This window comes from Cebus imitator, unplaced genomic scaffold (assembly GCF_001604975.1).
Source record: "Cebus imitator isolate Cc_AM_T3 unplaced genomic scaffold, Cebus_imitator-1.0 Scaffold35, whole genome shotgun sequence".
In the NCBI taxonomy this organism is placed as follows: domain Eukaryota; kingdom Metazoa; phylum Chordata; class Mammalia; order Primates; family Cebidae; genus Cebus; species Cebus imitator.
Genome location: NW_016107350.1, coordinates 8,476,390 through 8,499,935, shown reverse-complemented (window position 1 = coordinate 8,499,935; position 23,546 = coordinate 8,476,390). Strand labels below are relative to the sequence as shown.

The 23,546-nt window shown below is 40.9% G+C and overlaps 1 protein-coding gene across 1 annotated transcript in view; it reads left to right on the top strand.

Moving 5' to 3' along the window:
• The window catches only part of FBXL7 (F-box and leucine rich repeat protein 7), a 419,633-nt gene that overhangs the window by 99,162 nt on the left and 296,925 nt on the right, over window positions 1-23,546 (top strand). Inside the window, exon 2 of the mRNA XM_017524664.2 lies at window positions 17,235-17,324. Within this exon, the coding sequence (XP_017380153.1) occupies window positions 17,235-17,324 (90 nt within the window). The remainder of the gene's footprint in view (window positions 1-17,234; window positions 17,325-23,546) is intronic.

Sequence of the window (23,546 nt, the reverse complement as noted above, 5' to 3'; positions counted from 1 at the left end):
GGCAAGATTTATTTTGCTTAATGTGTCTTCTTTTATAGAAGCCAGACCTTTCCATTCACTGGCTCCTGCAAACCTTAACTTAGGTTATGACTGCAATTTATATGATAAAAGGGCTGTAAATGCAAAATTTAGGGGGGAATGATTTTTTTAAAAATACATAAAGCTTTGAAAAATACACCGTAGATTATAGGTGGAAGCTGAATTAAAGTTTTTCAAAGAGGAAAGAGACCTACCAAGTCATCTGTTTATTACCCAGAGTACCCTAAACTATTTTCCAGCCTTATCAGATTCATCATGCGGCTAAGTATAATGCTTCTTATTTTTACTTGGTTGTGCTTATTTAAAACATTACAACCCATCACTCTTAAAATTATTACTTTATACTTATTCAACCTTTCATAGAGTCAGTCTCTAAAATTTAAAAAATGCTCTTTTCATATGGAAAAAAAGTATCTTACTTTAGGATGAGGATTTTTTTCCCCTTGAATTCAAGATACAGCTTTGGTAAGCATAACATTGCTGCAGTTCACCATTCACCATCAGGTGCAGCAGACAGACTGTCTTTTCTTGGTTCACATAACTGAGAAGTCCAGTGGTGGGGTGGGTGTTGGGACCCATTGAACAGGTAATGGCTCAGTGATGTCCTTACCCGATATTTTTTTGCCATTGTTTTGTTTGCCATGTGCATTTTTATTGAAATTGTTGACTCCCCTTGTAATACAGTGTGGCTACCAACAAGGCCTATGATTGTACTCAGAGAGGGAAAGAGCACACATCTCTTTCTTTACCAGTGAACAACTTTGGCCGTTTATCTGCCCACACTACCCCTCCTTGTCTTCCTGAGCAATCACTGGGCAATGAGGATGGGTCTGTGTTGATGGGCTTAGGGTAAATAGAGCTCCTCAATAGAACTGGAGGTGACATCAGTCTCACCCAACCATGTGGCAGCAACACAAAGTTAGGGATAAAATGGATTCAGAGGTGAGGGCAATTGCTGCATTCAGTGTAATCTCATAGCTTCTCCTTCCTACAAGCTGTAGTAGGAGAAAGATTCTGGTTATCTGTGAGGTACTCTCTAGCTGCCATTCATACTTTTTCTGTTGCTCTGTGCTCAGCGGTGCCTATTGGTGGAAGTGACCACTTTTACTCCTATTAAATAGAATTGCAGCTTCCCACCATAGGCCAAAGAAAACCTCCTGCCCCAAAGACAGTGGAAGAGACGGAGGAATATAATGATGTTCTTAGGGGCCATAGCAGGTAATAAAATGGGGACCTTCATTTGGGGACTAAGAAGATCATATTAGATTATTGTATTTAAAAGTCACACACCCAAAGAGAAGAGATAGCAGTGAAATAATCCAGTTATGCTTTGATGGCTGAAATATACATATGTGGATATATATGTGTGTATATGTGTGTTTATATATGTATGCATGTATATTTTTATGTGAGTGTGTGTACATGTTACACAAAACACACAGAAAATTTCAATTTAGGAAGAGAAAGTTGGCTAAAAACCCTATCTCCTCCACTCTTCCACTTGACGTTTAGGTCTTTTTGGATCATGGTTTAGGATTGTAAAGTGCTTTGTAGTTTTGCTAGAAGGCTGATGACATGTGGGGCAGAGAGAAGTGAAGAATGTGAGTGTGGAAAGCTGAAATGGGTCTTGAAGATGATCTCCTTCAGTTTTCCTTTCCCCAATCAGAGGTACAGGAATAGATGCTGAGAAGTATTTTACTCAGGGCTTCCTAGTTATTAAGGGAGTAAGTGTGAAATTGAGCTGCAGATTTCACTTTCTCTATTTCAGTGCTTAGCTATATTTGGTTTTCTGTGGTAGGAAAACTTGTTTGTTATGTCAGCTGAAAAATGACAAGGTTCATACATTGGGAAAGGAGAGTTTTATTTCTCAGAAAGGGTTGCAGCCTGTAGGGTAGCCATTCTGACAGGTGGGGAAGCATAGCCTCTCGTCAGAAGCCAGAAACAGATGTGTCAAGGATGGGAAGAATAACACAGGGATTTATTCTGAATGAGGTGGCCAAATACACATATTCAGTCAGCTATAGGAGCAGTCATGAATATTCATGAAAGGAGAAACATGCGCATGCCCGACTGCGCTTCATGCTGCCTCATGGGAACGTTCAAAAAATGGGAGCATTCGGGTGATCCAAGAGTGGTGTTTTTCAGCCTTCTATTTTCAAAAGTTGAAGCAGAGGACAATGTGCATCCTCTGTAGACTGGCCAGAATCACTCTGTGGTCAGTGGTCTCTTACCAGGAAGGAATGCTGGTGAATTGGCTTGTCAGAACCACAGAAGGGAGGGGCAGCATCAAGTAGTTGGTTGATATCAGTGGTGCAGTCTTTTGAAAAGGCTTATTTCTCTTTAACCCTTGGGGAAGAAAGTGAGGGAGGGTATAACAAGGCATACCCACCCTCCCTTCATGTCATGGGTGAGGAATGAGCTTCCAAGGTTTTTCTGGAGTCTCCTTGACCAGAGGGGGGTCTGTTCATTTGGTAGGGGGCCTTAGAATTTAATTTTTATTTCTCAATTATAATTCTCTTTACCAAAAAGGGCTGTTTGAATCTTTTCTCATTTCTTGATACGGAATTTTGATAATCAACTTTTGCTTACGATTCTTTGATAAATGGGCAATGGGATATGGGAAACATAGTGGGATCTTAAAATTGTTTTGCATTAAATAAGATTTAAGATCTTAAATATATAATCCCTTTTTTTCTTGTACTGTTGATAGGATTATGCTATGCATGAAAAGAGGAGAATTGATAACTTTTAAAAATTTATTATTCAGAATGTTCATTAATTTATTTAAACTGATCTTCAGTGACAATTAAGGTAAATATGCTTTTAATGAAAACCCTAAAAATCAATGAGTGATAGTAAGTTACCAAACTCTATAACTGTCTGTCTTTTACCTGGGATTGAGCCACATAAAGCTACACAGGCTCAAAGGATAATGCTGTGCTTCCTTTCACTACATTCTCTGTTGAAAGGCAATATTGGTATTTTCTCCACTCCTTCCGTACTCCAGAAATCCTGCAAGAAATAACCTTTGTGGCCGAGATGGCTTGATCATGGAATTTTGTGTGACATGGGACGTTGAATGAATGAATGAGTAACTTAGAAGAGGCACTTATGGATTTATTGACACCAGAGGCTCTTGATGCCAAGAAAGGAACACATGGCTTCTAAGGTGCTCCCAGATTGTGTGGAACCACTGATGAACTTTAGAAAGAACACTGGTCTTTTATTGTACGTCCAGATTATGCAAGACACAAGTCTTCATGATCTGTGAGATCTGGGAATTATTGGTGCAGATCTGAGATCTGGGAGTGGTGCATGTTATTAGCATAAAAATGACTTTTGATTGACTTGTATTGCAATAGAAATTCTTGTGTTAATGTGTGTACCCTTAGCCAGTCCGAGGCTCTGATCTTCTCATTATTCTCTTCAGAAAACCAGCTGTGAAGCACCATCTGTCAGCAGCTGCTGCAGCATCTGTCTCTGTGTCAGATGGCATCTGTGTTAGTTCTTGCATAATTGCCTAAAGGCCTGTAGGTGGGTGTGTGGGAAGGGGAGGCTCTGACCTGGTGCCTTTCATGACATATTGCCTGCTCTTTTAGGCTTGGAACCACTCATGCTGGTGTGCCAAGTGCTTGGTTTTTCACAAGCTGGGGGACTCTTTGTGATTTCTAGCATTCTGTGATACATTCAATCTTACTTGCTCATCTTTCTTTTCCACCCATAATAATACTGCCATACAATGAAACTTGAACAAATGATCATTTGAGAGACTCAGGGTAGGATTTTGTGCTTTCTATTTAATTCTGCAGAAAATAGTGTTGGGAGTATCTGCTGGGTTGAAGAGTGTCCTTTTTTTCACCCTCCAATTTATGTCCTTCCTGCAACATCAGCATGTGACCTTATTTGGAAATAGGGTTGTTGCACATAAAATTAATTTTAAGATGGGGGCATACTGAATAGGGTGACCCCGATCTAATATGACTGATGACCTTATAAAAAGAGACACAGAGGCACACAGAGGGAAGTTAGCCATGCGGTGATTGAGGCTACACCCGGAGTTCTGTTGACCCAAACCAACAAATGCCAAGGATTGCTGGCAACTACAAGAAGCCAGGACAGAGGCATGGATCAGAGTCTCCGTGGAGCCCTTGCAGGGAGCATGGCCCTGTTGGCACCTTGATTTCAGACTTTTAGGTTCCAAAACTGCAAGATAATAAATTTTTATAAATTTCAACCACCCAGTTAGTGGCAACAAACACAGAGTACTTTAGAGCGTGTCACCACGGGGATTCTGTAGGTAGTGGGAGGTTCTACACAGAGCCCTTGTGTAGGAACTCTTTTGTGTCTTGTTGGGTGGCATGGATTTGAGTGGTGCAGGTGGGGAAGGGATAGTGCTTATTACAAAATGTTGTGGACCAGGGCTATTCCATTAGGAATAAATTTCTAGTTTATTCAGGCAGTCAGTTACTTCTCTTATTTCAACACATTTAACATATATGTACTAAGTGTCCGTAACATACCCAGCACAGTCCTGCTATCGGATGTAGCAGGGGCCAAGGCAGGTATGGAGCTTGCCCTCATGGAGTTGACATTCGAGTGCTTGATTGTTTCCAATCCACCTAAATATCTTTATTACCATTATTTTAAAAAGCAGCCATACTAAACAGTAATGAAATTTTGTGAACAAAGTAGCATTTGGATGTTGGTCAACACTTTGACCTTAGACATGTATCTTCAGATCTCATGTCCTCCTAACCTGCCCTCAAAAAGAAGAATAAAATACTCTTAAAAAAGAAAACAAAACAGGTTTGAGGATGGCAGTTGAGGACCCTATTTGAAAGTTAATCATATAGCATTTAAAAATATTTATTTTTACTTTTACTTTTTAGAGACAAGGTCTCTCTGTCACCTAGGCTGGAGTGTAGTGGTGCCATCGTGGCTCATTGCAGCCTCAAACACTGGGACTCAGGTGATACTCTGGCCTCAGCCTCCCACCTAGCTAGGACCACAGGTACACACCATCACACCTGGTTAATTTGTTTTAATTACATTTTTTGTCAAGATATGATCTCCCTATTTGTCCAGGCTGGTCTTGAACTCCTGGCCTCAATGATCTTCCTGCCTCAGCCTCCCAAAGGGTTGAGATTACAGGCAGGAGCCACTGTACCAAGCCTCATATTGCATTTATGCTTAATTCTATTTATCTGTCTGTGCTTTATCTCCCTAGCCTAATATAAACTGTCTTTTTTTTCTAGTGCTAACCATAATCCTTTGCATGTAATACATTTAGCATGTATTTGTTGAATTAAATTGAGTTATTGATTAAGAGTATTATTAGAGAGGATGATTAATAGCTAATTGATTATTTGTTATATGTGTATACCATTCCAAGCAATTTGCTTATTTACTTCAATTTTTTTCATGATACTTCTATGAGGCTATCTTGACTACTACCCCATTTTACAGATGAAGAAACTGAGGTATGGAGAAAGTAAGGAACTTCCTGAAGCTCAACCAGCCAGTTAGTAGTAAAGCCAGAATTGAGGCCTAAGCCTTACTTCTGGCTTCATGCCCTCCAGGGTGGTGCATGAGGCATGCTGAAGACTTTCAGCCTCCTGCTACCTTCTCTGGATTTAAGAGGACTTTGTGGGGCCAGGCGTGGTGGCTCATGCCTGTAACTCCAGTACTTTGGGAGGCTGAGGAGTTTGAAACCAGTCTGGCCCCCATGGCAAAACCCTATCTCCACTAAAAATACAAAAGTTAGCTGGGCATAGTGGCATATGCCTGTAATCCCATCCTTCTCAGGAGGATGAAGCACAAGAATCATTTGAACCCGTAAGGCAGGGGTTGCAGTGAGCTGAGATTGTAACACTGCACTCCAGCCTGGGCAACAGAGTGAGACTCTGTCTCAAAAAAATAAAAGGGGGGACTATGTGAAAGTATTATCCTTTTCCTCTTTTTATTATTAGCTATTACAGCCTCTAGGAATAATGCACAATAGACTGATTTTAATTGAGATTTTTGTCTAAGGAAACCCTTCTCCACCAAGAAAAAGCTGGTATGTGGAATGACTGCTGATCAACTTAGGTGACTTCTACTTTTTTTTTTTTTTTTTGAAGACAGAGTCTCACTTTGTCACTCAGGCTGGAGTGCACTGGTGTAATCTTGACCCACGGTAACCTTCGCCTCCTGGGTTCAAACAGTTCTCCTGCCTCAGCCTCCCAAGTAGCTGGTGTTACAGGCACCCACCAGCATTCCAAGCCAATTTTTGTATTTTTAGTAGAGACAGGGTTTCACCATGTTGGCCAGTCTGGTCTGGAACTCCTGACCTCAAGTGATCCACCCATCTTGGCCTCCCAAAGTGCTGGGATTACAGGAGTGAGCCACCGTACCCAGCAGATGACTTCTATTTAGTTTTTTCTCTTCGTAGCCTTTAGCTAAGCTGAATTGACTTAAATAATTTCTATCCTTCAGGGCCCTGTGTGTTTAGAGTAGGAATTTCCATTTCACGTTATGGTTTTGCTTGTGTGATGTTGAGTGGGACAGTCCTTCTGGTTCTATCCATCTCAGTTGAGGCTGCAGCTCTGGCCTTTCCCACAGAGAAAGTGATGAGTCCCCATTTAGGTAAGTAGGAGAATCCCCCAGGCATCCACTGGCTGTTGAAGAGTGGGGCTTTGCTGCAGGTGTGTGCTGTGATCCTGTGAGCTGCATCTGCTCTGTTAGCATTTGTGACGTCTGCTGCTTTGTTGTTCCAAATTCACTGTGGTCGGTAGCACCGAGTATATAGCCCTGCTGAGAGGTAACATTATACTCGGTGGACTCTTTTCCCTAAACCCGAGATCTCTGCCTGTCCTGGGCTGCAGCAAGGTTGTAAATGGCCCTCAAGGAGCTGCTGACTCAGCAGTGTGGGACTGTCTCCTTTCTCTCCTGGAAGACTGCTGCGTGCCTTGTTCCTCTGCTCCAGCCATAGAGCTGGGGATCTGATTTCAGCTGGAAACAAAAAGCACTAGAATTTCAAATGTTACAAAAACCACAAGCAGTCAAATTCCAGCACTTCGTCATTGCAGCAGCATTCACAATAGCCAAAAGGTAGAAGCACCCCGAGTGTTCATCAGCAGATGAATGAATAAAGAAAATGCAGTATTGACACACAGTGCAATATTAGTCAGCCATAGAAAGGAATGAAGCATGGATCTATGAAACAACATGGGTGATCCTTGAAGAGATTTTGCTAGGTGAAAAAAGCTAGACACAGAAGAACTAATATTGTGCAATTCCACTTACATGAAATACCTAGAACAGGCAACTTCATAGAGATCGAAAGCAGACTAGACATGACTAGGCGGTGGGGGATGGAGGAGTGGTGAGTTACTATTTAATGGTTTCAGAAAGCTTCTGTTTGGGGTTATGAAAACATTCTGGAAATAGTGAAGATGGTTGCATGCACTATGAATGTAATTAATGCCATTGAATCAATACCCTTACAGCAATTACAGTGGCAAATTTTGTTTTATGTACATTTTACCACAATTTGAAAAAGAAATTAAAAATAGCAAGTACCCTAAGCCAGGTCTTGCTTCTCAATGATGGCTTCATTTTGTCATTTGGCAGTGGAGCAAATACTCAAATATGTCCTTGGCTTTCTTAGGACGTAAACCCATGAGAATGACAGCATCTTAGGGGAAGAGACCCTGTCCCAAGTCCAGTGCTAATGTGAAGTATGAGCTCAATCATTGTATAATATATATGTACATCTGATTATCACATAATATACCTTAAATATATAATTTTTATCTATCAGATAATTACTGTAAAGTTACAAAAAGAAGAGGCTGACAGAATTGACTCAGCTGGTCCCATGTAACAGACATGGTTATTTTTATGAGGGCTTCATAGTTTATCCTCTGACATATACTACCTCACTTGAGGGCTATTTTTTCTATTTTAGGTTTTTTTGATTAGTTTTCTTTTTAGAGGTTAACTCTGACTTGTTATCCTAGAAGGCCTTTGTTATGTCTTCATGCTGTGACTCTAGTAGAACACACACATGTGCACACGTGCACACACACATACAATGTTACATGTATGAGCATAGGATTATGTACATTATCATGCTTGCATAAGCACACAGCAAGACAGCAGGGGTGGCAGGAATTCCCCACTCTATGTGTGGGCAATGAGATCATGGACTCTGGTGATTTTAAAGAATTCATTTGTGGACTGCACTCCGCATCATCCCGGTTACAGACGTGGGTATCTTGCTCGTTGGCCCTCAGGCCACTTGTTAGGTGGTTTGGTGCAAAGATAGTACCAGTTACGACATTCAATGGCTTGAAAGGAAGAAAGGAAAACATGACTTGGCAATTTCCCTTCTGTTTCGTTTCCTTTCCTGCTCTCTCCTTCCTCAGCCCCTTCTTCTAATCTTTTCTGGGTGGAACAAAGAATACCAGAAGCAAAAACAAAGGAGACTGTCTCATGGTTTTTGCTCACAACAAAATGAAGCAGAGTGCTCAGGATTCTCTGCCTCCTCATCTCATCCCACTTGAAGGGCTCCACCCCTGGAGAAGTCATCTATTTAATCTCTCTCCTTTGGCTTGAAAGAGCTCATACGCTTTTACAATATGTATTCAGTTTCTTTCCAAAAACTAATATGCATCTGGGCCAGGAATTAAGCCAGATCATTGTTTGAGATAACTGATGTTATATTATTCTGTAGGGACAGACATTGAACTGTGGATCAAAGAAGACAAGAAATTATTTCAAGATACCAGTCGGGAAAATAACAGTGAATTCAACCCATAAATATGATCCACTGTTCCCTTGATCTAATTCTGAGATCTTGAAAAAAAATTCCCTTACCTTTGGTATGGACATATAGTATGAAATCAGCCTTTCATGGTGCACCAGCAGCAGCTTGAAAATAAGACAGTGGAGAGAAGCAAGAAATAAGGGGCTGAGGCCTCCACGTGGGTTCGTGTACCTGCGTGTGGATTTCGTGTTAGAAGCCTGCAGCTATAATCCATGTGACAAATGCAGTGCATATGATCTGGAATAGAGATTATGAATCGGTTTTGAAAGAGATGTCTTAGACTCTTAAGAGTGTTAGTAACCATAGGACCCCATTGATTTGTTTTCTATTACACCCTTTTTCTTGCTTGTGTTATAATGTTAATAAATTAGTTGTCTTGTTTTAAATAGCTACATTTGCAAAATCAACCTGAGCACTAGAAATGAGAAAAGAGAAGAAACTTAGTTTTGCATAGTACATGGGGGAATTCTTAAAAGAAACTTAAAGTCCCTCACTGAAAGGACTCCCCGTTAAATGAACATTATCTTCAAACATTAGGAAAACCTGGCACGCTCTAACAGACAGCCCAAAGGAATGCATGATAGGAAGAAAAGACTAGGACGTTCTTCTGCTAACATTCCTGAGTTAATAGTGTGTCCCATTTGACCAAAATGATCGATTCACCAACTGATCTCAGTGATTCAGAATTGTATGTGTGTATATTAGCCTATTACAGATAACATTTACCAAACTTAGTATGTTCACTTTCCCTTGCTTTGATATTTGTTTGTATTTGATACCTAATTGTTTGTTCATTTGTCCCCCTTTGGGTCTTTAGCCCACTTGTGAGGAAATTAAATAAAGTACAAAATTTTACCTTACTGAATCCAACCAGCACAGTTCCAATGTACTAATGTTCTCTAATGGGGGTTTAGCTGTTGGTCAAATAAACAAACTTTCATGTATGTAAAGCAGTTAGCAAGAGCGGATTTTTCCTGGGTATTTAAATTATGCATAATTTATGTGCATATATAAGATTTTATTATTTATATAATTATTTTAAATTTTATTTCTTAATTTCTGTTATAAATTGAAGAAATGGGTCAATATTAATAACTCACAGAGTGGGTTCTCACTGGCATTGGTCATGGCTTAATGCTTTACCTTCCAGAGCTCATTTTTTTCTCATAGCAGCCTCTCCCAAACCTTGCAGGGTGGGTGTTGTCCTCCCCATTTTTGGTAAGGTAGTGGCTGTCTTTTGTTTGTGTGTGCATATCCCTATTTTATAGCTGAGACAAGAGGGCTTAGAAAGTTTGGAAGATGCTTCCCTGGGCACGGTGCTTGGAAGTGTTAAGCTGTGGACTTTAAATCCATGTGGGTCTGTTGCTGTGATGGTTAGTTTTATGTGTCAACTTGGCCAGGCTATTGTACTCAGTATTTAATCAAACAGGAATCTAGACATTGCTGTGAAGGTATTTAGTTACATGATTAACAGCTACAATCAGTGGACTTTAAGTAAAGGAGATTATCTCTGAAAATAATAATATGGATGGGCCACATCCAATCACTTGAAGACCTTAGAAGCAAATCTGAGGTTTACTGGGAAAAAGAAATTCTGCCACAAGCTTGCACCCTCAGCTTCTGTCTGAGTTTCCAGCCTGCTGGTATAACCTAGATTCAAAACTTGCCAGCCCCAACTATTGTGTGAACAATCCAATTTTTAAAAATTGTATATTCACACATGCATACACATACATAATCTCCACTGGTTCTGTTTCTCTGGAGAACCTTGACTGATGCAGACATCAAAGCATGGGGATTATGATCCCCTATACAGAAGGTGAAAGCCTTTTATCCCTGGGTTACTGGTGATGAAACAAGCCTTAGAGTTTTGCAGACTTGCACATGAGCATAGGTTTGATGTGGAAATGGTTGAGGTGGGGTTTGAACCCAGCTCTGCTCCAGAAACAATGCAGTTTAACACTGTAAACCACAAATCCTCCATCTCTCCAATTGCACACAAAGCAGGCAGCCCTGATGGATTATGTAACAGTGGCTGACGTTTTATATAATCCATCTATAGCATCTCACTCAGCCCTGATGGATTATGTAACAGTTGCTGAATGAGATCTCACTCCACTGTGTTCATACCCTAAGGCACACGCCCAACAGACTCTTCTTGACTTGGGGTCATGTCAGTGGCCCCATGAAACACAGGTGACCCCAGAAGCTGCAACCCAAGACGCCCCTGAGCTGGACTGTACTACCCCAGCAGCTTGATGTAGTCATGGTTCTAGCTGGCGGCTGAGCAGTCTGAAAGCAGGTGCTCTGCAGCGTCCTTAGCATAGGAAAGTGAGGTGACAGCAATTCTACCGCCCCAGCGTCGCTCTATTAGTCTGTTTTCACAGTGTTGATAAATATATACCTGAGACTGGGTAGTTTACAAGTAAAAATAGGTTTATTGAACTCACAGTTCCATGTGGCTGGGTAGGACTCATAATCATGGGGGAAGGCAAAAGGCACATCTTACATGGCAGCAGGCAAGAGACAGAATGAAAGCCATGCGTAAGAGGAAACCCCTTGTAAAACCATCAGATCTTCTGAGACTTATTCACTTTGGTGAGAACAGTATGGGAGAAACCACCCCTGTGATTGAGTTATCTCTCACAGGGGGTCCCTCCCACAATCTGTGGGAATTTTGGGACCTACAATTCAAGATGGGATTTGGGTGGGGACCCAGCCAAACCATATCACTCTCCCTTAACCAACACACCCTCTTTTTTCTTTTTTCTCAGAAGAAGCCCAGAGAGGGGAAACCAAAGTCCAATCTGGCTGCTCCCCTCCTGTGTCTCCCTTGCCCCTGGTCCTTTCCAGTGTCACTGCAGGGTGGCTTCCCGTGCTCTTCACACCACCTCCCTCTTATCTGGACTTTCTGTATGTACAACTGCAGGGTCTAATCTGAAAGGTCTCACTCCTGATTTTCTTAAAGGGCTGAAAATATAGGTAGTTCCTTCCTTAGACAGTAGCTTGACTTGCAAGAATATCATCATACTACAGACTTCTGCTTTTGAATATTAGAAGCTGAATATTCCCCTTGTTCTTTCCCTCTGTGTTCCTTCTGTAACATTTCTTCTCTAAGTACCACCCTCCCCCTTCCTTCTCTTGAATTCAACAAGGAGATGGATATTGCTTTCAGAGCAAGGCAGAAGAGCATATCATGGTATCCAGCATAGGAACCTCATTCTACAAAGATTTGTTGGGTATTTATTAGGTGCTCACACTATCCTAAGCACGCAAACTGAATTGTTTTATTTAATTGTCACAATAACCCTATGAGGCAGGAATTGACCCTCCACCTTGAAGAAACTCAAAAACTACAATACAGAGGGTCTAATAATTTGCCAAACTAGCCCAGGCCTCTTCACTCCAGATCCCCGATGCTGCCTATCCCTGTCTACACAGAATCAGGCCGCAAGCTGCAAAATCACACATAATCAAGATAATGCAGCATCATTCCTCATTATTTGTGGATTTCATATTTGAGAATTTGCCTACTTGCTAATTCTCAAATTATGTGTAATCCCAAATCAGTCCTTGAGGCAGTTTTACGGTAACTCACAAATACGTGCAGAGCAGTGAAAAATTTCAGTGGCTCATTGCCCACCATCCCAGATGAGGCTGAAGAAGGTGACACTCCACCTTCTGGTTTCACCTCTTCTGCTTTGCACAGTGTTCTCTTTCGGGTCCATCTGTTGCCACATTTTTTTTTTTTGTTTGCCTTTTGTATGTTTTGTTGCTGTTTTCTCTGTTTAAGATGACTCCCAGGTGTAGTATTGAAGAGCTATATAGTGTTCCTAAGTGCAAGAGGGCTGTGATGTCACCGATATGTGTCAGATAAGCTTTGTTCGGACATGAAATACAGTGCCATTGGCTTTGAGTTCCATGTCAGCGCATCAGCAATCTGTGTTAAATAAGATGTCTTTAAACATAAACACAAAAAGTAAATTAACATACTGGTCAATTGATAAAAATGTGACCAGAGGCTCACAGGAACCTAACCCCGTTTCCCTTTAGGGCAATGATTTTCTAATTTAGTGTTTATGGTTACTATATAGAACCTAAATATCTCAAGTAATGAGAATCAACTGTATTGGCCAGCCATGATGGCCCTTGCTTGTAATCCCAGCACTTTGGGAGGCCAAAGTGGGAGGATTGCTTGAGGCCAGGAATTTGGGACCAGCTTGGGGCAACCAAGTGAGACCTCATCTCTATTAAAAAAAAATGCTGGTTGTGGCGGTGCACCTATAGTTCCAGCTGCTTGGGAGGCTGAGGCAGGAAGATCACTTGAGCCTAGGAGCTGTACTCTGCAGCGAGCTGGGATGGTGCCACTGCACTCCAGCCGGGGCAACAGAGTCAGACACCACTTCAAAAAATAAAAATAAAACCAAAATAAAAACAGTATAAAACTATGTTTATGTCTTTATTTTCTTGATTTCCTTAATTCATTAATTAAATGCTCAGACATTTTAAAATGTTTTACTTACCAAAGGACATATATTTTCAGTGGTAGTGTTACTGCTCCTAAGGGGACACAGTCCGCCCCCCTCAAGAAAAGATGTATTAAGTAGAATCACATACTTAGTACGTAAGAGAGATAGTATATCTGTGGTGTTGCGATTTGATTGGGGGTGAGGTAATTAGGGAAAAAAAAAGTCTAAACGGTTTCCTTGGAGGGTAAAATAATGAGGAAATGATTGAGAAATACTGTCATAGGGTGTGATAACTATTAATAAGAGAAAGTACCTAAAGCATTTGTTAGAGTGCTCAGTGCAACATGTGAACTTAGTGTTAGCTATTATTCTAAATAACATTATTATTTCTTTCCTCAACCTTTTACGCTTTCTTCGTAAATGAGCAGTTTTTAAATTGGAGTTTGCAGCCCTCTGAGAGATCAGCAGACATGTTCTCACATGTTTCCGAGAATGTTCTCTGAAATGTGTTGCTTTATTTTGTGCTTTCATTTTGACGATAATCTTAAAAACAGTGAACTGTGTACTGGTTCCCCTTTATAGGAGAGTCTGCTGTGAGCTTTATTGTCCAAGTTTCCCCGTGTTGAAAGGAAGGCATTCTACTCCAATGGTTGTAGATGGGTAAGCAATAAAAGAGCATTCTTATAAAGGTGCATGATACAGTCAGACTAAGTGAAGGCAATTTGATGTTATCTTTTGATGGGAGGGAAGGGTTCCCTGAGTTCGATTAGAGGAAAGTGATGTGCGGGTTGAGTCCTCATGCAGCTGGGAGTGGCACGTGCCTGCCAAAACCAAGAGAACATTGGCTTTAGCAGCGAGTACTGTATTTAAATTTTGAAAGACAGTTTAATCTCAGCAAAATAACATCATCAATCATGTTAAACTAATGCTGTTAATTTGAATGTTGTGGATTTTATTGTTTTTGCATTTAATTTGTTATTGTGTTTTAGTTTTATTGTTGAATCAGAGCTGGAGCATATGGAGTTTATTTCTAGTTTTCCATTTGTGCATCACTAAAAAATAATGTAATAAAAATAATTTAAGTCTACATATTGGTGTTGCACAATAATGTTATTTGTCTTATTAAATGGAGTGGTTTGGATTACTGAGGTTTGAGGAGTAAAGTAATGGACTCAAAGAATGATAGACTGAGCTGCTAGGAATCATTTTTCCAGCAATTTCCCCTACCAGATAATGGGCACTGAGCCTGCAGGGGGAGAAGTGAATGTCAGAGGTCAGAAAGCAAGGGAGTGGTAGACTGGGGTCAGAGGCCAAGGGACATACTTCTAACTAGGGGCCCTGTCTGCCATGTCAACCCACCTTCAAAGACGAACCATGGCAGATAAATGGCCACAGCTGCAAGGCCACAAAGGCTGGTTAGACAAAAACAACTGGAGAATTACTGCATTGTTTTGGTTAGCTCTGAGGGTAGAGGTTGTGGAAGGGGTGGGGACAAAGTGAATAACAGGTTTGTTCAGAGTCAAAGTCCTGATGAGCAATGGGCCATAGTGGGAGGTGATGGCCATTTTTCTGAGTTCCCTGATATTTCCATGGGGCATATCACATCACCTGAGGCAGTCCCTCCTCAAGTGATATTAACCATCAGCCTGGATTGTTCAGTGATTTTCATCATAAGCAAACAAAACTCCAAAGTCTAAGGAGTTCTACTCTGTATGAATTTAGACTGTCAGCTCATGCTGCCTAAATAGAGTTCTGTACTATCTTAGTCCTTTCGAGCCAGTATAACGAAATACCAAAGACTGGGTGGCTTATCAATATCAGAAATGTATTTCTCACAGTTGTGGAGACCCACAAGTCAAAGATCAAGGTGCCGGCAGATTTAGTGTCTGGTGAGGATGCACTACCTGGTTTATAAGAACTGTCTTCTACTGTGTTCTCATGTGGCAGAAGGGGGTAAGGAAGCTCTGTGGGATGTCTCGTAAGAGCACTAAGCAGAGCCCTCATGACCTAAGCCCCAACTCCTTATACCATCACCTCGGGGATTAGGATTTCAATATATGAATTCTGGAAGGACATAAACATTCAGTCCATTGCATTTACCACCGGGAAGAAAAGACTATTGGAAACTGATGTTTCTCAACTGCACGTAAGAGTTTTGATCATCACTTGTGGAGCTAAAAGAATTCATCTATGGTATAACTAGCTGGTCATTAACAATAGCTTTCTAATGGCTTAATAACAAAAAACGTTACCACAAATTTAGCAGCTTAACATAGGAGCATTTATTATTCCACAGTTTCTGGAATCAGAATTCTGCATTAGCTGGATCTTTTGTTCCGGTCTCAGTGCTGCAATGAAGGCACCGGCCAGGGCTGGGTGCCCCTCCAATGCTCACGGTCCTCTTCAGTGCTCACCTGGTTGTTGGCAGAACTCATTTTCTTGTAGCTGTAGAACTCACGGGCACTTGTTGCTTCAAGGCCAGCAGGAAGGGTCTCTCTCCTCCAGGCCCTCTTTTAACTTACTCACCTAATTAGGTCAGGCCCACCCAGAATAATTTCCCTTGTCAATATTAATTCAGTTAACTTCTTAGAGACTTTACATCTGCAAAACGCCTTTACCTTCCCCATAGCCTGTTGGTTAGAGGCATCATAGATTCGGCCCACCCTCAAGGGGCGGAGATGACACAGACGTGGCTACCGTGAGGGCATCTGAGGAATCTGTCCACTAAAGTCAGTAGGTTTCTCCATCACTGGGCAGTAAAGTGTGGTTCATATTTACAGACTTTCTTTTTTTTTTTGAGACGGAGTTTCGCTCTTGTTACCCAGGCTGGAGTGCAATGGCGCGATCTTGGCTCACCGCAACCTCCGCTCCTGGGTTGAGGCAATTCTCCTGCCTCAGCCTCCTGAGTAGCTGGGATTACAGGCACACGCCACCATGCCCAGCTAATTTTTTGTATTTTTAGTAGAGGCGGGGTTTCACCATGTTGACCGGGATGGTCTCGATTTCTTGACCTCGTGATCCACCCGCCTCAGCCTCCCAAAGTGCTGGGATTACAGGCGTGAGCCACTGTGCCCGGCATATTTACAGACTTTCATGTGACATCTGAAGAATGTTTAACAGTATTTATGTATATGATTATATGAAAGTTTAGAAGAGTCAAACTTGAGCTAAGCCTTGAGCTAAGATTATTTAGACTAGGGCTTCTCACCCTTGGCACTATTGACATTTGGGCTGGATAATTCTTTCTTGTGGGGGCCGCCCTGTGCATTCTAGGATGTTTAGCAACATGCATGGTCTCTACTGGCTCGTTTGTGACAAACAAAAATGATACCAGACATTGCTAAATGTCCCCTAGAACAGAAAAATCATCTCCAGTTGAGAACTGCTGCATTAGAGAAATGAAATGTTTTCTGTTGTGTTTTTTTTTTTTTTTTGAAGGAGGACCTATTAAAACAGGGAAATCATTTTTTGATGTGATGCAGCTATTTGGAATTAGCATGCTCTTGCTCCTCTGGTTTTGCCAGAGGAGCTTTGCTTATTTCCTTTACTGAGAAATGCATAATTTAGAGTTGCAAATAAAAAATTAATGCAGGAGATGTGTTCCCCACATGTACTTTCTTATTCACATCTATGCGAAAAAGAGATTATGTTATCATATTTGACTATGTTTTATAATCTAGTCTGAGTTTATAGTCAAGCTATATTATAAGAGGACTTTAGTTCTACTATAACATGGATCAGATATTTCCCAAAAGATATTTAATGCATAAGGCAAAAAAACTTAATAAACTCTGTTCTTTGTATTATAGCTGCTTTCTTGGAAACTAGCGATATGGCTTAGTGTGGGACCGAGTGGAAGGCACGATCCAGTTCTGAAATTACAAAACTCAAAAGCCGCTCATTCCTGTTTTTTCCAGGCAAAGGCAGCTCGAGCATCTCATCTGACGTGAGTTCAAGTACAGATCACACGCCCACCAAAGCCCAGAAGAATGTGGGTACCAGTGAAGGTAGGCAACTGTTCTTCATTATCTCTCTGCTTTCTTCACAGGGCTGGCTAGTTTTGGAAGAGAAATATAGTGTGGGAGTGTTGGTTCTATTCTCTTGAGTGGGAGCATATGAGATCCTTAAAAATAAGGATGTTCCGGGTGTCCTAAGTTTTTTTTTTTTTTTGCTGTTGCACTGCAGTTATGTACATGAAAATTGATTTGACGGGATTCAGATGCCGCAATTATAAGGCAAATGTTGTTGTTTTGTGAAAATGGAATAGGCTGAATTAAGGGAAGGCTTTACAATATCATCTACCTTGTCTTTAAATATAAAAAATAGTATAATTTTAAAATCCTTTTGCTGTAGTTGAATGTTGCTAGTGAAACTTTCAAAATAGGCACACCTGGAATTCAGGATTTTGACAGTGGGAATATCATAGTCATGTTATTTGTAGAACTTGAGTTAATCTCCAAAATTTGGGAGTAGGAAAATAAGAGTTTCTTAAAAAATTATTATTTAAAGAATATGTGAGAAGTCCTCCCTGTTACGCCAAAGAGTGGTCACAGTGATATTCTTGATGAAGAATTTGTATGTGGTAATATATGTCAGAGTTCCACTGCTTTTCAATATAGAAACTTTTGAGTTATTACTTACTTGAGTGTGGAATTAATTGTTTCTATGGTAATTATTTAGTGGAAAGTTGACCCACTTATAGAATTAGCTCTTTTTATTTTAATATTAAACATGATTAAATGACTTTCTGTCTGGAAATGGGTTCTTTCTGAACTAATTGTTGGAGGAAAGTCCAGTTTAAACATCCATGCCATTGATAATGAAAGACCTTGAGCTGTCAGCTATTTTCATGATATTGTATAGCACGTGCCTTCCTAAAGTGTGTGGGATGTTGTGGAAGCACACTTCCAGGTTTTTGTTTCTGAGATTTAATTTCTGTTGCTCATAATACTGCGTATGTACTCACGGGCTGACATTGGCCATCTGAGATCCATGACTTATCTCTATCTGCATTATAATTTGTGTGTTGTATGTGGTTTATATCTGCTGGTGTATGTCTTCTCTTCAACATGCTTTGTCTTAGTGTGCTTCAAGTAGCACAGAATTACTTACTCTGGGTTAATTGTCCCCAGAACAATGTATCAATAGCATTTACAACTGGATTATATTCTCTTGTACTTAAAAGCTTAGCGCTGTTTGATGCGTTTCACCAACATCATAAGGCTGGCAGATTGGAGTGGTCTCTTCAGTGTACGGAAGCACCAGGTAGCAATCCAGTTTTAATTTTCTGCCTGTTAATTCAGGCATGGGCATTAGATCAATACTGGAATTCAGTTAAGGTAATGTGCAAATCTCGTTAATTGATTCGAGACATTTACTTTTTTTTTTTTTTTTTTTTTTTTTTTTTTTTTTTTTTTTTTTTTTTTTTTTTTTTTTTTTTTGAGATGGAGTCTTGCTCTTTTGTGCAGGCTAGAGTGCCGTGGCACGATCTCAGTTCACTGCAACCTCTGCCTCCGGGGTTCAAGCAATTCTCCTGTCTACAGGTATCTGTCACCATGCCTGGCTAATTTTTGTGTTTTTAGTAGAGATGGAGTTTCACCATGTTGGCCAGTCTGGTCTCAAACTCCTGACTTCAGGTGATCCACCCGCCTTGCCTCCCGCAAAGTGCTGGGATTACAGGCTTGAGCCATCGCGCCTGACCCGATATTTACTTTTGAAGCTTTCATTCTTAGGAGCCAGAATGGAAATCACTTAATTTTAATATAGTGCAATCCTCTCTAGTCAGAAATCTGTTTTGCAAGATTATCAGTGTTTTCTACCATTATTTTACAGTCGCTCGTCACTATAACTTGTCTAATTTGAATGGCTATGAAAATAGAAAGTTAAAAGCATGTTAAATAATCTGTGTTTTAAGCTCTCTTATTTTTTTCTTCTTTTCAAACTAGAAAATACAAAACTATATGAGCTGTGTGGCAGGGGTTGGAAGAGGGTATCCTGTGGGACCTCATGCATTTAATAATGTCTGCTTTTTCTGCTTCCAAAGGGGAAAAAAAACTCTAGGGACTTTAAATTTGGATTTTCTTTTGCCCTTCCCTTATGAGTAGGTGCAGGCCCAGACAATGTTTTATGCATTTTGTCACAATGTATTTTCTGTTATTCTGAGAGCAGAATCAAGAGAGCAAAATAGGAAAATGTTGTGTTCATATGGAACAGAGTTTTAAGCAACTGGGCTAAATTAGTAAGGAATTAGCTTCTAGCTTTTGAGTGGAAGAGCCCTGTCCCTATGAAAGATGCTGCCCATTCCCTTGCATAGCTGAAAAATTGAAAAAGAAAGTGTTATGTTCTGCTATTGTGTATCTGAATCCTTTTTGCTATAGTTTTTCTTTTTTTAATCAATGAAAAGTTAAAATGTTAAAAAAAAGTAGATTAGGTGTGGGCACTCATTACATGAAAATGTATTTCAGGGATGTTTGCCAGGGATGCTTGGTGTCCTATCACCCAGCTGGTTTTTCACGATGGATCCAGAGTAGCCAGTACTAATTTCCTCCACACACAGGAGGAGACAGTCTCGGGAGGAGACCGTTCAGGATGAGTGATTAGGTCAGCATTCTCTGACCTCCACAAGGTGGATCTCAACTATGGTGCATAAAGTTCTCTCTCACTGGAAGACACCTAGGAAACCACTGAGAAGAAACAGAAGGCAGGCACTGACTTCTCACTCAGACTGTGAAGCGGAAGAGATGAGTTATCCCATATTACCGGGGAACTATCCCAGTGGGTCTATAGTAACTTCAGTCCTTGCCTCCTTAGAAGAATTCGACTGAGGGACATAAAGCAGAAAAAGAAACAGGGGCAAGTTTCAGAGCAGGAATGAAAGTTTATTTATAAAGGCCTTAGAACAGGAAAGAAAGAAGGTGCACTTAGAAGAGACCCAAGCGGGCACCTGAAGGTTAAAGAGGAAAGGTCAAGTGCCCAGTTTAATGGGGATCCTAGGACTTTTATAAGCTGGCCTCTTTCATGTGATTCTTCCCTTCGAGCGGTCTTTCCGCATGCGCAGACTCCTCCTTACCTGTGGGAACTGAGCACACGCAGTGTTTAGGGAGTTGTACGCATGCGCAGCTGCGTCTTTCTTCCTTTTCTGGTGGCGTGTACCCGGAAGATCACACTTTGTCATTTTTATCTCTCCATATGCATGCCGAGGAAGCTGTTTCTCTCTGGAGCCTGCATTCAGTTAACACTTTTAATGTTAACAGGTGTGGACCATCAGGAGATTGTCTCTCCCTGGTTGTGGAATTACAGTTTTTAGAGAGAAATGTCGTCACCGACACTTCTAGCTGGGGTGGGGTGGGAAGCCTTCTGCCCTGTTCACACCTACCTAACTACCTGTAACAACACTGCAGAGGAGCCAACCTAAAACTGCTTCTTGAATCCTCTTCCCACTGTTTTCTAGAACTATGTTTAACCTTTAATGTAAAGAAAATATTGGGTGAAATTGGGCTTTTCAGTAGCCATATTTGATTATGGTTATTTTCTTCAATTCCTTGGTCTTCTCATGATTTTCCACCTCTGAATTCACCAATATCACCTTCAGGGAGCACAGGCAAGATTCTTAGTTTAAAGGTCTGAATGGTATTGATTTTTTTTAATGATATATATTGTGAAGCGTAATAGTTTTCCTGCAGTCTTTGAAAACCATGGCTGGGTTGGAAGCATTTTGCAGTAGTGTTGGGCTTTTCCCTGCTGGGATGGATAGGGAGGATTCACATTGCCTCCCTGGTTGGTGGTGTATGTGTGTGTGCATTTGTGTCTGACATCTACATAGTAGCTAACCACACAGGTGTTGTCATTTAGTAGGAAACACATAGGCAACCAACTTCTCCATGCGATTGTGCTGGTAAATAAAGAGAGGACATGGGGATAGAGGGATAGATGAATCAGAAGGGCCCTCACATAACCTGCACTTAACCTGGGCTACAGGTGGGAATGGGAATTAACTGTAAATGGACAGGAAGAATCTTATTGGGGAGATGACAATGTTCTGAAATTGGATAGCAATACAGCAGCACAGCTCTGTAAATATAGTAAAATGCATGGAATTGTACACTTAGAATGTTGGGGCAGCTACCACTTCTGCATGATCTTCAGACTTATATCAGTCATCACAAACTATTCTTTGAAAATACATCTTGTAATTCTGGGGAGAGATCAAGATGAGTGGCCAGCAGACCCATTCCGAGGGGAGGATTGGCTGGTGCGTGGAGCAGGATTGCAAGCTGGCCCAAAAACTTCTCCTTAGATGCTACAGCTCTGGGGCGGAGCTGGCCTGAAAGTGATCATAGTGAGTTCCTGGACTAGTGTTCCCAGCCGGACACGTGGTGCCTGGTTAGAACTGACTCAGCTTAGTAAATATTTCCTGGAAAGTTCTGGAAGAAATGTGAGATTGTAGAGTCATGGGTTTCCTAAACTTTTTTTTCCTTTAGTTTTTCCTGGATAGTCTTTAACCTCAGCTCCAATTTTATGTGTTCTAGCACCCAACCCTAATGATAAAGACATTGAATTTATCCACTCCAGTATGTCTGTTTCTTTGCTAAGGACTTACGACTTTCCTGTCTATCCAGTGCACCAGCTAATCCACTCTGCGTCATAGGGCTGTTCCCCTATGCACAGTGGGCACACTTTGGTTTTAATTCATGAGAGAATGGCATTTTTGACCCACTGGGAGTGTTCCATTCCAAAGTCTCATGCCAAAGTTCAGGGCATCTTAATTTTGTGACTCTAAAGCCACAGTGTTGTAAAGAATTGGCAGCCAGCAGGGCTTTCTCCCTGATAAGTGGTGTAGACATTCTTTACAGCCCATTCTATTTCTTGTGACAGTTTAAGTTTCTAATTTCCTGACACTGTAGGGGGGTTGGGGTTCAAGTGTAGAAGCTGGAAATTTTCCATTTTTCCCAACATAATCTACATTCCAACATTGTAAGACACAGCTAATTCTTTCCAGTTGTGTTACTATTCTTTCTCTTTCATATTTTTCAGCCTCATTCATGGGATATTCTCTCCTATACTGGAAAGAGAGGCCTTTGACCTTCAGTTATGGAAGTCACATGCAGCCCATGTTCGGAATAGAGCATGTTGTGTAGAATCAGTTGGATTGGGTTAATCAGGAAGAAGCTTCCTGAAAATAGCAAGCTTTTTTCATAGAACTGAAAGTCACGAGGCTATTGCTCTCCAGGCGGGTGGCTCAGTCTTTTCTGAAGCCGGGGGAAGGCAAAACTGTCAGTTTAAAGGTCAAATTTGATTGGCTGATGAAGAGTCAGCTTCAGCTAGCTGCTCTTTAAACAAGATACAAATTCAAATATTGAACCCATTGACAGCACAGGTTATTAATATGATAGGCTGGTTCTGTACATTGGTTATCAAGCCAGACAACCATGCAGTCACAGGATTTTCAGTTACAAAAGGGTCTTGTCAATTTTCAGATCCAATACACTCATTTTTATAAATACCTGTAGCACAGATTAATGAAAGGATTTGCTTGTTTTATTTTTATTTTTTGAGATGGAGTTTCACTCTGTCATCAGGCTGGGTCATAGTGGCGCTATCTCGGCTCACTGCAACCTCCACCTCTCGAGTTCAAGCCATTCACCTGCTTCTACCTCTCAAGTAGCTGGGACTACACGCATGCACCATCATGCATGGGTAATTTTTGTATTTTTAGTAGAGATGGGGGTCTTGCCATGTAGGCCAGGCTGGTCTCGAACTCATGACCTCAAGTTATCTACCCATCTTGGCTTCCCAAACTGCCAGGATTACAGTCTTGAGCCACTGTGCCCAGCTAGGGTTTGCTGATTACATACCTAATAAATTGTCAAGCAGGAGTTTGATGCAGTATTGTTTTAATCAAATTAGACAAAAAATACCCTTTGCCATTTAATTCTCTTTGTCTGCCTGATTTCTAGCTATCTGTTTTGAGTTGGTTGTTGAGAATAGTTTGAGAGAGGTTGTTAAGCCCAAATTCTTTGGTCCGAGAACATTATTACCAGTAGGAGAAAAGGATCTGCTCCATAGGTAGAAGGTTCTTAACCTGCTTGAGTAGATTAGCTGGTTACCTAGGGATGGAAACACTTATGTTTAACTCAGCTCATGATTTTATAATAGTCTTTCAATAGATTCAGTTAATACCACTGTGTGATATTGTCTAAATCCTTGCAAGGAGGTCATTTTAAGCGTAT